Below are 15,418 nucleotides of genomic sequence, written 5' to 3'. Positions count from 1 at the left end.
TTCAGTAATTAATTCATGTTTTTTATTCTCTAAGTTCCTCTCCTGCTCAGTAGTATAGAATGTCATTTTATAGTTCAAGAAATATGAAGTTCTCATTTACACTTCACTAGACTTAAATTATGACAACATTAAAAAAAAAGCCTGCTATGAAATATTTAAAAGGCATAATCTGAAATAGTTTTTACTGACTACATGTGCATTTTAGCGTGAAATTATTTATTATTTGGCTCCTTGAGAAAGTGCCTGTGAATTTGATTTGCCCCCGATAAGAATCTATGTACTAACAAAGGCCTTTCCTGGGAATGCTAATGTGATCATTATCAAACCACAAGGATGCCAAATTTTCTGCTCTGTCTATAGAAACCCCTCATAAAGCCAGGGTCTGAACTGGGAGGAGGGAAAAATGCCCTTTTTGTTGCTGTCTGTGTTATTTGTTCCTACAGGGGTCTCACTGCTATTCTTATTCTAATTGAGGTTCTCCTCCGTTTCTCCCATGGAAACTCTGGTTCCCAGAGCGAGGACCCCAGTCTCGCTGAACCACTGCCACCCAGACAGCCAGGCTGAGAGGCAGAGAGGGAGGCAGCGATCGAGGGAGGAGTCTGGAGCTCCATCCACTGACTGCTGTGTGTGCTGTAAGTGGGATGAGCAAGAGAGAAAGAGAGGGAGAGGAAAGAGAGAAGAGGAGGAGGAGGTTGCGAAGGGGGGGCAAGTGAAGGCTGGAGACTGAGAATGGATGGGGAACGCAAAACGGTGTGAGTGAGAGAGGAAGAGTGAACGTGCGGATTCTGAAAGTCAGCAGTGAGGACGCAGAAAGTCCACAAGCTCACATCAGCAGAGGAGAGAGCGTGAGGCGGATCGGGGCACCCAGCCACTCTGAAGAGTCAAACACACAGCAAAGAGCTGTTGAGGGAGAAGGAGAAGAGGAAGAGTACACGGAAGAAGAGAAGGACAGAAAACAGCTTTCCTCTGGTAAAAAAAGAGAGAAAAAAAGAGGAGACACTACTGAGGGACTGTAATATCGCCCCGAAGCGCACAGGAGCACCGTTTCATCTTGTCAATTTCTTTGTGCCTGCCAACTCCAATTTCACTCTCGCCTACTGTTTCCCGTAGGTTTTGACCTCTCCAATATCCCCTGCCATGGTCTCCTGGGTGCTCTTGCTCCTGTGGATCTCCGGACATAGTAAGTTTTCCCCAGATAAACTTGCTAATTTTATGTCATCTTCCTTGCTTGTGATGGCTGTGTGACTTTCTGGCTGAGAGCCTTGTCCTCTGTCTTCATCTCTTGCTGTGACGTGTCAGGTTTTTGTTGCCTTCTGTGTTTATTTTGACCGGATTTCTGCATAGTACTGCCATGTGCACTTTGATGTCTGATGCGAACAGGAGAGGAGGGAATCAGGAGGGAAAATGTCTGTGTGGATCCTGTGGTGTGGAGGTGCCACTTTGTACATGTGGGGTTTGTGTAGCTTTCAGACACTGAAAGGCTAAATACTTCCTATGTGGCTTTATTATTCCTATCACACACTCTCACACAAACACACACAGAAAGCCCTTTAACCCCAGTCGGGTTCAGTCAAGCGTTCACTCCTTCGTCACATTGTTTTGAGCTGACATCCCCCTCCCCATTGAATCTTGCTATGGGGGGTCTGGTTTAAAGAACGGAGTCTGAAAAAAGTTAACAGAGCATCAGAGGTTAGAGCTTGGCAGCTCGAGCCTTTCGGACAGTGTCTGTTGTTTTTTTTCTTGGAGAGTCGTTTGGTCGATAGAATGAGGATGGGTTATTCCCTGATTGCCACCAGGTGGTTGTCTTAAGGAGAAGTTAAAAAGAATAAAAGGACCAAAGTACAGTCAAATTCTCCACCTGCGATGCAGTAAGGCAGCGGCTGTTTGGCACTTCGCGGCTTCTCACTGGCACACAGCAAGCTCGCTTCAGTTAGCACTTCTCTGGGGTCAGGGTCAATGACAAAACCACTTTCTTAAGTTCACCGGCGTTTGGTCTGAAAGAATGTCGATTTTCCAGACAGATGTAACCTTTGATCTGAAAGCAGGCTAAATTCCTTTCTGTCTCAATCTGCAGTGACTTTGTTGACATTTTTCGCGGCAGCCTACGTCTCAGTTGGGTGCACGCTGCTAAAACAGCGGCAACACATAACACTCGGTAAACAAATCATTTGCTCCGTCGCTGACTTTAGCTGTTCCACGTCTTGATTTATCGTCTGTAACACAGAACATTGCTTATAAAACACAACAAATTTACTCAGAGTGTGTTTTCCGCTGACTGAATTTTTATGTAGAAACAGTTTGGAAATCATTCATCAATTTGAAACTGACGGTGGGGGGAGCTGGAGTTTCTAAGCATTGCTCAGCATCTCTTTTAAATAAACAGCTTTGGATTTCTCGTATCGAGACAGTGTGAGGTCGGCCAGAGTTAGTTAGTTACAAAACATCACACTCTTTATCTTAAAAGCTGCATTTGTGTTTTTGTTTTGCTGCTTTGTGGTCCCCCTGAATTCACCATCAACTCTTCCTGTTCCATCTCCACTTACTGTCACAATAAATACATGATCAGTCATTGGTTTTCTTTCTTCCACTGTATTATGCGTCTTCTAAATTTGCTTCTGCTGCTGCTTTCTGCATTCAAGAGAAAAAGTGTGCTCATTTGTATTTGTTAGAAGCTGATGCTTTTATTTTTTCTTTATATAAGTGCATTTTGCCTTAGTTTATTAAGCTTTATACATCACAATTTCATGCACATATCATCATAGGTTTAGTCTCAGTCCTGGGAACAACTAACACCATATTTCATTTAACTGGAATGAGATAACTGCTGCAACTGGACTGAAATGGGATTGCGGCACATTTCAGCAAAGTCAGTTATTACCATAATATAAAATATCACTTACCCCGCCAGGTAAACAAGATATAACAACCAACCGTCTCTTTGCATGCCTCCAGGGAGAAAGAGAAGTGCTTCCCCAAAGCTTTCTGTTGTACAAATTACGGCTCTGTTTATGTGTCGAGTCGGTGTCAGCAGAAAGCTGCGGGGGAAAAGAAACAATCTTGTTTTTATGAACAGGGGGAAAGAGAGAGTTGTCGTCCAAGCAGTCATATACTTACTTATACGCAGCTGTCCTGTGAGACAGCCACAAAGTGTGAAAATGAGAGGCTGAGTAGGAGACACTGGGTAGAACAAGTCTGGAAATACACAGAAATGTATTTGTTTTCCGGGGCTAGATAGGTACGATAAACACAAACAGAGTAAAAGTGTATTTCCCATCTCATTGTCTTAATCCATCTATCTATCCATGTTTTCCTTCCGTCCTTCCTTTTTGTCATGACTTTCATTTCTTATGCTTTAAGCCTTAAATTTATCTATTCTCATTTATACTTTACATGCATTTTGAACTCTGGAAAATTAAGAAACAAAGTTTTGAATTTTGACATGAAAAATGTGAGGTATTTTAAGACAGCTCCTTAGAGTGGATTCATGGAGAACAATGCTGTTTTTTTTTCCTCCCGTAACTTTGAGAAATAAATGGCCCAAAACGAACATGTCGAAGGGAGAGAATAAGGACAGGGAAAGGTGTTCGATCTGCTCCCAGACCGAGCGTCTGCTGTTAGCACATCTAGGGCACCTTCTCTCTGTGCTGTCACCTCTCCAGCCTGTGACAGATGACACAGCACCAGTCGGGAGGATCATGAAGATGGGTCTCAAGGAACACATTCACCTCAGGCCAAACTTATTCACTATAGCATCCACCTACTCTCACCACCACCTGCATCCCATCTTCCAATCTTCGCAACATCTCAGATTCTTAACGTGGCTCTCAGTGTCATGATTTCTCTCCGCACCTTGCGGAGAATCACATCTTTGCTATTTGCTCTTTTTTCCATTCCCGATTTTCCACTTCTTTCCTTCAACTGTTTTTTTCCAGAATTTTTTTATTTATTTGTTAAGACAGGGATCGAGTGCCCTGTCTTGGTGGGTGAATTGGGGTTATTATAGGAAACAATTATACCAGTGTAGTAGAAAAAGACTCAGAGAAACTCATGCTCTATATGTTTGAGAATTAGGACATTGTCAAAAAAAGTTGCATGTTGTCACATTAACTGTTTTCGATCTGCTTTTTTAGTGACAGAACACACAAGTTCCCTTGGCTTATCATTTAGTCAGGCAGAAGCTGTGTCCACTAGGGGCAGAGTGACTGCACAGGAATTAAAACTCAATCTTCTTAAAGATCGCCTGTCCCTTCTTTTCCTCCTCCACCACCTTCATTATCTCTCACCCCCTCATCCATCTCTTGTCAGAACCCCTGACTTTGCTACCCGGCCCGGCTAAGCTGTTTTTTAGTCCTGAAAAGCATGTCTTACTACCCCCCGAAAAGCCCTTATTTCATTTACTGCTGTCTATTAACTGCTGTCTGACGTCTCTAAATCCGCTTTTCCTCAGCAAGCTATGATTCATATTTCTCGGCCAAGGAATAATTAAATGTCTTTCCAATGTTGTTTGGATTTAGATATTTATTTAAAAAAAGCCCAAACAAACAAACAACAACAACAAAAAAAAACCTACCATGTACTCTTATTTCTAGTCCAGGTTTTATATTTTTTCTTTAAAGAACAAAGTGCACAGAGATTTTTATAGGAAGTTTCTGAAGTTTCTAAGTTTTGTGAAGCCTTGACCTGCCAACATTTTCTCTTTTTACAAGATAGATTGTAGTGAACAAAACTTTTTGACATAACTGAGAATGTAGAAATTTACAATATCTCAACATTTGAACTTTTCTTCTATGAGATGGTGTAAAGAAATCATATTTGAGAAGAAAATTTTCTAACATGCTTTTATGTTAGGTTGCTAAATCACTAATTTTTGTAAACAGTGATTGACTATCACTATCTATGCTAGGGTCATAAGCAATGTAACAATGTGTGTGTAAGTGAGAGAGCACTCTCCACACAGCTCAGCAATAAAGAAAATGTTTTACAAAAATGTCATAGACCAGGCAAAATTATTACTCAGTTGACATTCTAAACTCTTATCAGAGACTGTCATGGACTTTTTTTTTATTTTTTTTTATTTACATGTAGATTGGTTATTTATTATTGAGCAACCTGATTACTAGATTAACAAGATTAGTGCCGCTAGTATGTTTAACATTTTTGTTATGGCAAGCTAGAAGAACACGAACAATATTTTTTCTAGAAGTTTCAAATTATTTTCACACTTTCATTAACTTTTTTAACACTTCACTGAAAGCACAAACTTTGAGGATTCTTCTCTCAACTTCCACACTTAAAGAACTTTGTTGTCAGTGTGATCCCACAGCACACATGTATGATGCATTCACTGATTAGAAAAAAAAAAAAAAAGTCAGATTTTTAGTTTGTGACTGGCCACTCCCAGATTTGGACTAGAAAAAGTAGATAACATTCCCCAATTTCATTGAAGGATGCAAGATGGATGAAAAGTTTTTAAAATATTAACAAGTAAAAGGATCCCTCTGAGCCCTACCATGTTTGTGTTGGATTTTTAAAACATGGAGACATTTTGTTGCCTTTCCAATAGCCTTGGCCTTAAGAGGCGAGAGTCAGAAAATGCTGTTAAAATGCTTTGCTTTATAAAAGAGTATTGGGATTCAAAACAGTTATTATGCACCATAGGACACATAAAAACACATCCTTGCCTTAGCACTACGACTTTCTCAACTTGCACCACAGCCATGCAGTGAGTGACACATGATGTCATCAGCTCATGATGGAGCCCAGTGACATGTAGTTTGTTTTCTTGTTTGTGCTGCATGTCCCATCAAGGCTAGCCAGCTTAAATCACCTCAGTTGCTGTGACCCCTGCTCATTTCTGTGCCACGATAGATTAAGCCCACTGTAATCCCTCTGAGCCCTGTTGGATATTTATGGTAATAAGTAAACATATGAATAAATAATCTTAGAGGCTGCCGTTGGACAGCTGGAACTTGTAAGTCCCAATGTTTGTCAGGAGCCGGGTGACATTCAAAGGGATGCAGTTTCAAAGGAAAATCAATTGCATTTAGATGACAGTGGAAAAAGGAATCAAAAAGACTGTTCTGTTTGATGGCAGATAAAACTTTTAAAAGAATATACTGGTCATAGAGTAAATGAAGGGACCATATAACACTGCACTGACTGGGTTCATCTTGAGCAATGTATGGGTTTATTCACTAACAGTAGTGTGGACGAAAGCCTCAATTTGAGTCTGTCAGGATTCAGGTCAGCGAGGAAAAGAAAAAAAAATGATTAACTTTAACTCTTCCAGGAAAACTGCTTCTTGTTATTCAGTTGGTCAACAAAATCAAGCTGTTTACGCTTACGTTTCATTATCTATCTTGAAGACCCTCTTTTCAGGCCAGCAGTTGTCTGTAATACCAACCAATCAAACCCAACCTCTCTTCTCATCTCTCTCTCTCTTTTTCTCTCCCTGAGACTCCGCTGCTGGATCTCATTCCTCAGGGATGAATTTACCCAGATTGGAGCACTCAGCAAAAGGGCATTATCCCGGATTACATGTCTGTTGGGCGGCAGTGTTAAGTAATTCAACCAGATGCCGTTGTGATCACTGGGTCACCTGTGAAGGCAAGGGGAGCAGCTGCACCTCTTCTCTCAGCTATTTGCTGTCAAATCTCTTTCCTTCTGAGATTTCATCTGCAAACTGGTTGAAAAACTTTGTCTCTTTTTTGAGGCGAGCTCAGCTGTTACATATAAAAAAAGTGTGGAAGCCCTCTCTAACCCCGGTCAGGATTTGGTGAAAGATTATGGCAAGGATTACTGGTTTCTAAATTGCAGTTTAACACACAGGAAACAAAACACTATGTTTTTGTCCACAGGGCTTCCACAGGGTTGTATTTGTTCGTAGACGCAGTGTTGCTAGGAGAATAGTGGTGGATCAGTGTGTTATTTTTCAAAATACTGGATCAGCTAGGTCAGAAGAAAGATATTGATGGTTTTAAACATGCTTTTTCTCCTATCCACTAATCCAGCATCTTCTCAGCTATAGATGATTTTTTTATTTTTATTTTTTTAATCTTGCTTCAAGCATTTGTGATCGCCTGTGGAAAACAGGTGCTTCAAACTTTAAAACAAAGCAACTTCAGACATTTCCACAATGAGAAGTTTGTTCCTCCTGTCATAATCCCTCCTGGCACATTAGTAAGTATTTTGTCAAAATGTTTAACTGAAATGTTAATTTTTCCTCATTCAGCCCTACCATATCCTTCAAATTTTCATCTGGTGTGCTGTATAGAACTATTTAAGATGCAAAAAGCCCTATTTTTAAAAAAATGCAGTAGTTGTTCTATACTGGCATGAGGTTCACACATGACTCAACATCTGTCATCAAAACACAAAAAAAAATAAGAACATGAGGTTATGGAGGTTGTAATCTGAAATACGTAAATAGGACTGGCAATAACAATAATAAAATAAGAAAAGCAGGTTTTCACTCTAAAGCAAGATTAAAGCTTTCTTAGCTGTCTAATTTGGAAATATTTTGATGTAAATCCTTTTAGGTGTGTTTATTAGTATCAACAAAACAGTTCAAAACATACCTTTTTTAAATTTTTATGAAGGTAAGGGGAATTAATGTGTGACTGAATCATTCTAATTTTGATACCATTTTGTATTTTGAAGTTATACAGATTTAAAGGAGAAACTGAACATCCTCTCACATGAGCTACTCCATTTGATAGTCTTTTTAAAAGTTGTTTTGAGGAGCTTTTTGGACATTGTCAAGGAGAAAGATCAGTGAAGTTTGGTGGATTCATCACTAACCTCTCACCTGTCAAGACTACCTAATAATAACTCAAGGATAAAGCGGTAGTGATGAAGGGTACATAATAGGAAAGAAGGAACAAGCAGAGTTGGAGGTAACACTGATAATAATAATATGACAGATGTAGAAGTGAGTGTTCATTGATAATCCATGAGGGAGGTAGGAATTATTGAGGGAGGGATAAAAGATGACGGGGGTATAGTGAAGGGCTGGAGAAGGTAGGGGTGAGAAAGATAGTAGTGTGGAATGAATGATAACAAATAAGGGGTGGAGGACAAAAGTTAAAGGATAAGAAATGGGGGATTAAGTTGGCAGAGTTGAAGAATAATGAATGAATTAGACAGAGATAAATAAAGAAGGAAATTGGAAAGAGAGATGATGATTTTGGAAGTAGGTTTGAGGATGAGGGAGGTAAGGATAGGGAATGAAGTCAGGAGGGAATGAAGGATTCATGTAGAGGGAATGAGGAGCTTTTGGGGAAAAATCATGTAAGTACAAAAAGAGGAATGAAAAAATAAAGATGAAAGGAAGAAAAATGAGAGCTTGAGGATCTGAGTAATATGTGTGGTAGGAAAGGAAGAATGAAGGATGCAGGTTGAGATACGAGGTGGGATTAGTGGATGAAGGATGAGGAATTAAGCAGTTAGCGACAAGAGTTGAAGCCAGAGAAATGGAGGAGGGTGGTATAGTGAATGTGAGAAACCGTGTAAGCAGGAGAGCCTAGTATAAATCGACTGTGAGGTATTTAAAAGTGTGATTCAGGTGTACGATTAACCCATTAGCTCCATTTTGTCAGCATAACTAATAGTTTCCCAATGTAAATTTAGCTGTCATGTCTTCCTCTGAATGTGATAAAACTGGAGAAAAAAAAATCACATTTATGCTAAGTGAGCATGAAATATGTGAATGCTGATGACATAAGTTTTAATTTGACTGCGTGTCAGTTATATATAATATGTGGTAATGCAGAGCATTCTTGGTTGTTTCCTTATTTTAAAGTAGACACTTTTGTGCCTTCTAGAAATGTAACAGCATTCTACCTGTAACCAAGCAGACTTTTCCAGGAATGAACAACATTTATGATTTCTCCTACTGCCTTTTTGTTCAATTTGTTCATGGATGGTGTGGGATCTGTGCAGATCACAAGCGAGCAAGGAACAGCTCAATAATCCTACCTCTGTTGAGCCGTTTACTCCACTGGTGCTCTAAACATTTGTTTGAGAACCAGCCAAGCAATCCATCGACATGATAGCGAAAAGCCCTAAGATGCATGTGGTGCTTCGGTGCAGGTGGCACCGAAGGAATTGGGTGGCCGATCAGATAACAACTTCCTGGTGTTTGTAAGGAAGTTTCTTGGACAGCCCAATATTACACTAGGACACAACTTCTATCATCTTGCTCATTCGCTTCCCCATCTTGTTTACTGCGGCTTCTCCCACTTTGTGTTTTCATGCTGAAGATTTTTAACACAGGACTAGCAAGAAGAAGGTTCTTATTCCCAGACACTTCACATGCACACTCTCTGTGTATGTGTGTGGATGTGCGGCATCTGTGGACGTTTGCTTAGCTCTTACAATTACTGCTGCAAACCTTGAATTGCAATATAAATGCAAATAAGCCTTATAATGTGTACAAGCAGCATATAAGATGGCAGAAGCCCCTCACCTGTTAGTGAATGCCGATGTGTCCCCGACTGTCATTACCACAACAGTGAGCGTTAAATACTCATAGCAGATAATGTGTGAAGCATTTCCATTTGTAAGCAAATCTGGAGGCTGATGTATGCTTCCTGTCTCAAATATAATAAAGACCACTCGCGTGAGCAGTTGTTAAGCATCCTTGTGTGAAACAGTCACCCGCGTTTACTCCTCACTTTTGTGCATCTATTTTCACATCCTAATTCTGCTAAGCACGGCTGGACGGCGGGGTTCAGAAAGAGAAAACTGTTCCCTCTGTGGTGTCAGACACCAATGATGAGAGCCAAAGCTTTTTTAAAAGGCTATTTGATCTGGCACCGATACCAAAAGATGTTTTATTCAGCAAAGCACATCTGACACAATAGCGGCACAAACTTACCCTTGATCCGTGCCAAAGTTTTGAAATCTGCCAAGGGTGGGCAGTGGGGGGATGGTGGTGCTTGCTTTGAGAAAGAATAATGTCTATAACTGGCACTTTTTTTGTTCAGTTTTTTTCCCACATGCCAAAAAGGGGGCTTTGAGCCACCTGCTTTTCCCACTAAAAGACCTAAGCAGTTTGGAAAAAAGAGATCCATTCACAAGTCCATTGCAGCCAGAAACTTCACCCCCTGCCCCCACCCACCCTTTCAACAAAACTCTTTTACATTTGCAATGACTGGCACCAGGCCATATTACAATTGTCTTTCTGTTGTTTTAAACCAGCCGTAAACACTTTGTGACTCAGACTCCTTGACATAGATGATGAAAATGTTGTTCTTCCTTTGTGTCAATGCACTTTTACTAAGCAGGGCTTCATCTAACAGAACCAGCATAAAGAAAGAGCTGTGCATGCATACATTGTATGCCCTCCCTTGCATTACCAACTAGCAATCTGTCAGAGCACAATAACAGATGAGAAACCCTGGGGTATGTGAGCAGGGAGAGAGGACTTTTAAAAGTAGATTCAATAACATGCTCTAAATAAAGAATTGTATTGATTTTAATTTTTAATGTATCCTAATGTAAGAATATAGCAGAATTGATTTCAACCCAGCACTTGTGATGATTTTTATTTGTATACTAAAGGTGGGATTCACTCAGCCTGCTTTGATATACTGCCTATTTCATAACAGTAATAATTTGGTTTCACAGGCAGGATCAACTGACAGTAATCCATACTTTCTTTTTCACTGCCACAAGTCTCTGCCTCAGCATACCTCAAAAAGTCTTCTAATGTCATCAGAGGTTATTTCTTTATCAGTTGAGTTGTTCAAGTGGATGTCAGAAACCTGAGTAAACAAATTGCATCACTGTATAATTAATTATTTTGGTCACCACTTCAATATTCACTTAACTCTTTTGGAGGTTGAGGAGCTCTTTTTGCACTCACTGATTTTATTTTATCAAGTCCAATTTAATATTGTGGAGGCTGGCCTTGGCAGTAAAAAAAAAAAAATTGCTAATGCACATTTTGGAGTTTAAATGATTTGCAATCCTTTCAAATCTGTTGGCAGGACTTTCAATCTGGCTGGCATCCTGGGGGACCTCGCAGTGGTCATTGCTCAGTCCCTAGGGGACATTAGTGCAAATCACAAAGGAGCACAAAAGTCATTTCAGTTTTGCACTTTCCTTTGGCCGCTGCCCAATGCTAAATGGCAGAGGACTTGCTCGCAGCCCAGGGAAGGGTAAACACCTTTAAATTCTGTGCCCCTCTAACCTTTTAAACCTGATTAAATCAAATCAAAATACCACAGTTCTGACCCACTTGGGATGACCTCAAGACAAACAGCTGAAGAGGAATCGGAAGACCCTTAGGTGAACCAAGGGCAAGGCCATCTATTACTTCCTGTGCAACCTAGAGCACAGCGACACAAAGAATGCCTGCGGTGCACAATGATGAACAGACTCCACATCAGAGATTGGATTAGAGTGGCAAGAGCAAGAGAGCCCTAAAAGCTATGCCAGTTTATTGAAGCCTTTTCCAAAGCTATAATGTTACAAGAGAAGGGCTCCTCTAATGACAACTGAGTGGATATCTCCTTGTAAAGAACAAAGAACTAAGATGAGTCAAGATGGGATGGTCAAACCGCCATATTTGTCCTCTCAAAAGAACACACACGCAGGTGTTATATACATCAAGAAAGGGGTGGAGTTAGTAATAGTGAGGTCACTGTTAGCTGCTGCCCGTTGCCTTCCTGTATAATTCTGCTGAAAAAAAAAATCTCTCCAACAATACAGATTGGATTATTCCCTTCTGACTCGAACTGTCTCCAGTAGATGATGGAGCCAATTAGTGAACAGAAGGATAAGTTGTGAACGATAATGATTTTAAAGCGCCGTTTTAGAATTGTAGTCTGCCTGTAGTTTTAGCAATGGATGGGGAGGAAGTGAACAAAGCCATTCTCTATGTGTTGGACACACTTCCAAATATTGAATTAACATTAACAGCTGCCTCATTTGGATCAGCATTTCTCCCTTTGCAGAGAAAAACAATTTTTTACAGCACAGACCATTTTCAGTATGCTTTTTTAACATCGATTTGGGACATTACATACATCACGGGCGAATGTTAGCGATTGGGTAAAATTAGAAACTTAATCTGTTTCAAATTCTGATGAACTTAAAACTTTATCAGAGTCCCTGCCACCAGAGCAATCGTTTCTCAACAGCTCAGAGCCCATACACTATGTACGTAGCAAATAGCACAGGACAAGGAGCTGGATTTTACCAGGCTATTTAACGGAAAGACCATTTGAGGGTGTCGGTTAGTCATTGCTTTTTAAAAACACTGGATACAAGGACAAGTAAATAGCAATGCCAAATGCACAAGATCCAGATTCAACATTTAGCAGAAAAATAATAATAGTAATAGAAAATGTAAATGCTAAACCTCCATTATTGTAAAAACACACAGCAACAAGTGCAACACTGTTTTAGCTACACAGGCTTTAAATTAAGATACATCGCCAGTTGTCAGCATATATATTTGACTGCATAGCAGACATGTCAAGTGTAGTTTTCATTCTATGAACTATTCATAGGCACTGGTCTTAAGAACATAAGATTTAGATGTGCAATCTCTGATAGCAATGATGTAATTCATCAAATCAATATGTTCTTATATTACAATTATTTTTTCCAAAGAATTGGCCTGTGTTACACTTGTAACAGCATGAACATGTAATAAAAAGATTTCCTGAACTTAATGAAGGATAAGAAAGAGGCATTAAGGGTTAACGTCTTGATCTTTTTTTCGCCGAAAGGAAGGCTTGAAGGTTTTGTCCTACATTACATTGAATGCTATCTAATACAGGACAGTTGATGATAATGACAACACAAAGTCCTCCAAGGTAAACAAAGATATAGAGCTCTTGAGGAAGGGGAGAGAGAGGAGAATGAAGAACAACAAAAACAGCAAAGGAAAATATAAAATTAATTTAAAAAGGGAGAGTATTCTTGTCAAAAATGAAAACATATCTGTGTGTTGCAGCCCTAATCCTTAACGCCAGTGTATTTGCTGTCTGAGTGGAGAATTTGTGCATCTGTGCAAACAAGCACAAATGTGATTATTCCTCACTTTGGTCGCACGCTAATTCTATTACTTTACATTGTTTCCCTATCTCACTCCAAACAGCTTTGGCTCAAACTATGTCTCAATGGTTTTTCCCAAAGACTAAGTGCTGTTTGCCTGTGGCAGACTAGCAGAGTTATTTACCCCATTACTGGTTTTAAAAATACCCTTGGATGACTTTTAATGTATGTTTCCCTATGATCTGCTGGGGACGAGTCATTGCCTTTGTCCCAGCACAGAGTGTCTCCGTTATTAAAAATTCAGCATGGTATCCAGAGGCTCACAGTGGGATGTACAAGGGTCCCGACGAATCCCTCCCCGTGGCACACGGCCCCTAATCTTTCCCTAGGTTATGATTGTGAATTATTAACAGGGCTTTCATTAAAAAATGTAATTTGCTCAGAGCAGCTATACAAACTCTGGTACAGCCTTATTTCAGATGTGAAGAAACTATATCTTAAATTTATGTTGAATCTCTCTCTGCCTGAAGAGAATTCCCCATATGGTCATGCTCCGTACTGCATAAAGGCACAAAGTTGGCTACGATTCTTAATTCAAAGGCTCTTAATGCATTTACATTTTACTCCTATATGGACTATATAATAGAATTAGGAAATGTCTGTGGCCTGTCTATGATTTAAATGTGATATGTACTATATTCATTTAAAAATGAACCTCCAAAATCAGTTCACACACTTCTATACTAAATTCATATTCAAGTTCATGTCTGACTTTGGATGAAGGACAGTTCTTTAATGTGAACCTCATGTGGGTCTGGGATTTGGTATTTGTTGTTTACTACTAAACCAGACATCTTTTAGCTTCTCCCTCCACACAGACCCTTTTGATCATCACTTCCATACTGGATATAAAATGAAGACTGAACAGCACTGCAGTACAAGTGACTTTTAGAGTTCTATGACTCTTTGAAGACAGCCAAACAAGTGTCTTTGATCTAAAAAAAGGCAGCCACTGCCTTATACAAGGGAAGCAGGACAAAAACCACAGAAACAGGTAGTATCCTGAGCTTGGAAATGAAAAAGTGAAGATTATAAAATCTCTTTGTGATTGCATTTCCTCCAAGGCTCCCTGTGAGAGAAATGACATGCACTTTGTACAGCTTTTACTGGGCATCCATCAAACAACAGAGCCCGAGGAAGACTGAGAGACCAGAAGTGTTCATCTGCTTTTGAGAAGCCAAGGAAATTATTTTAATGTGGACAGATATTTTTTTACACCAAGAACAGTCATCAGTTCTTGGTGGAGCATTTTTCACCTACAAATTGCTCTTCGCCATGAAAGTATGCTATTGTTGGATTGATAATGTATACTATCATTTACTGTTTTTCAAGACACATCTGTTTGATTGCATATTAAAACTAAAAGCTAGACAATCATATAGCAGCAATGTGATGCATTTTAATATCAAGAGGTGATGTTTTCCTCCAGATAAAACCAATCATCAGAATGGGGAAGAAAGGTAACATCAGAGCTTACATGATTATTGGTTCCAGATGGCAGGCGTCATCACACACAAACATCTCTTGAGTTTATGTAGAATGGTCTGAGGCAGATGAAATATCCTGTACTAAGAAGCAGCTATATAAACAAATATGCCTTTTTTGAAATTGATGCTTCAGTTGACAAAGGCTTACCAAATTTGGACTAGGTCGTAAAATTGTCACCTGATTGCTTAAGTCTCAATTTCAGCTGTAACATTCAATTGGAGCTTTGTATAAACAACATAAAAACTTTTATCCATGTGTGTCTGCTGCTTCGAGTCTGCTGGTGGTGGTTTAATGATGTTTGAAATATTTTCTTGGAACACTTTGGACCCCTTAGTTGACAATGATAAAAAAAAAAACACAGTCTACCCAAATCTTGTTGCTGATAATGTCAGTGATAACATTTATGACAACAATATATCCAAGGTCTCCCAGAGAAAACATGCTAAGCCCAGTGGTAGGGGCTCTAGAGCCTGTGGACCTCATGTGGGTCTAGAGCCTGTGAACCTCATGTGGGTTCACAGGCTCTAGACTTTGAAAAATGTTAAAAGTTCACAGGAAATTTGAAACTATGAGTAGATGGTAATTTATTATTGCAAGACATTGGCAATACTTTGCGAGTGAGGTTCATTTACATACATTTTATCAAGTTGCAAGCAGAGCCACAGTACTAACCATGTAGCAGAACATATGAGGGAGCGTGTGTGAGATGTAAACACACGACACAAGTTATAGTTTGTTCACAAAGATAAGCATTCACATCGGTCTCACACTCAATGCATATTAAAACAAGCCTATTAAAGTGAAACTAATTCAGGCTTTATGGTCAAGCTTTTGGAAGTTTTTGTTTAATATGTGCATGTCA

The 15,418-nt window shown here is 39.6% G+C and overlaps 1 protein-coding gene and 1 long non-coding RNA gene across 2 annotated transcripts in view; both read left to right on the top strand.

Moving 5' to 3' along the window:
- Nucleotides 1–15,418, top strand: part of kirrel3b (kirre like nephrin family adhesion molecule 3b) — a 204,815-nt gene that overhangs the window by 27,856 nt on the left and 161,541 nt on the right. The window contains exon 3 of the mRNA XM_055028836.1: nucleotides 1,111–1,180. Coding sequence (XP_054884811.1) covers nucleotides 1,138–1,180 — 43 coding nt within the window. The 5' untranslated portion in view covers nucleotides 1,111–1,137. The remainder of the gene's footprint in view (nucleotides 1–1,110; nucleotides 1,181–15,418) is intronic.
- Nucleotides 6,756–14,335, top strand: LOC129359299 (uncharacterized). The gene is made up of 3 exons (XR_008605886.1): nucleotides 6,756–7,179; nucleotides 13,887–14,062; nucleotides 14,133–14,335. It is a non-coding gene; the product is annotated as an uncharacterized LOC129359299 (long non-coding RNA).

Source organism: Poeciliopsis prolifica, unplaced genomic scaffold (assembly GCF_027474105.1).
Source record: "Poeciliopsis prolifica strain line A6 unplaced genomic scaffold, Auburn_PproV2 SCAFFOLD004, whole genome shotgun sequence".
NCBI classification, from domain to species: domain Eukaryota; kingdom Metazoa; phylum Chordata; class Actinopteri; order Cyprinodontiformes; family Poeciliidae; genus Poeciliopsis; species Poeciliopsis prolifica.
This window is presented reverse-complemented; position numbering and strand designations above follow the sequence as displayed.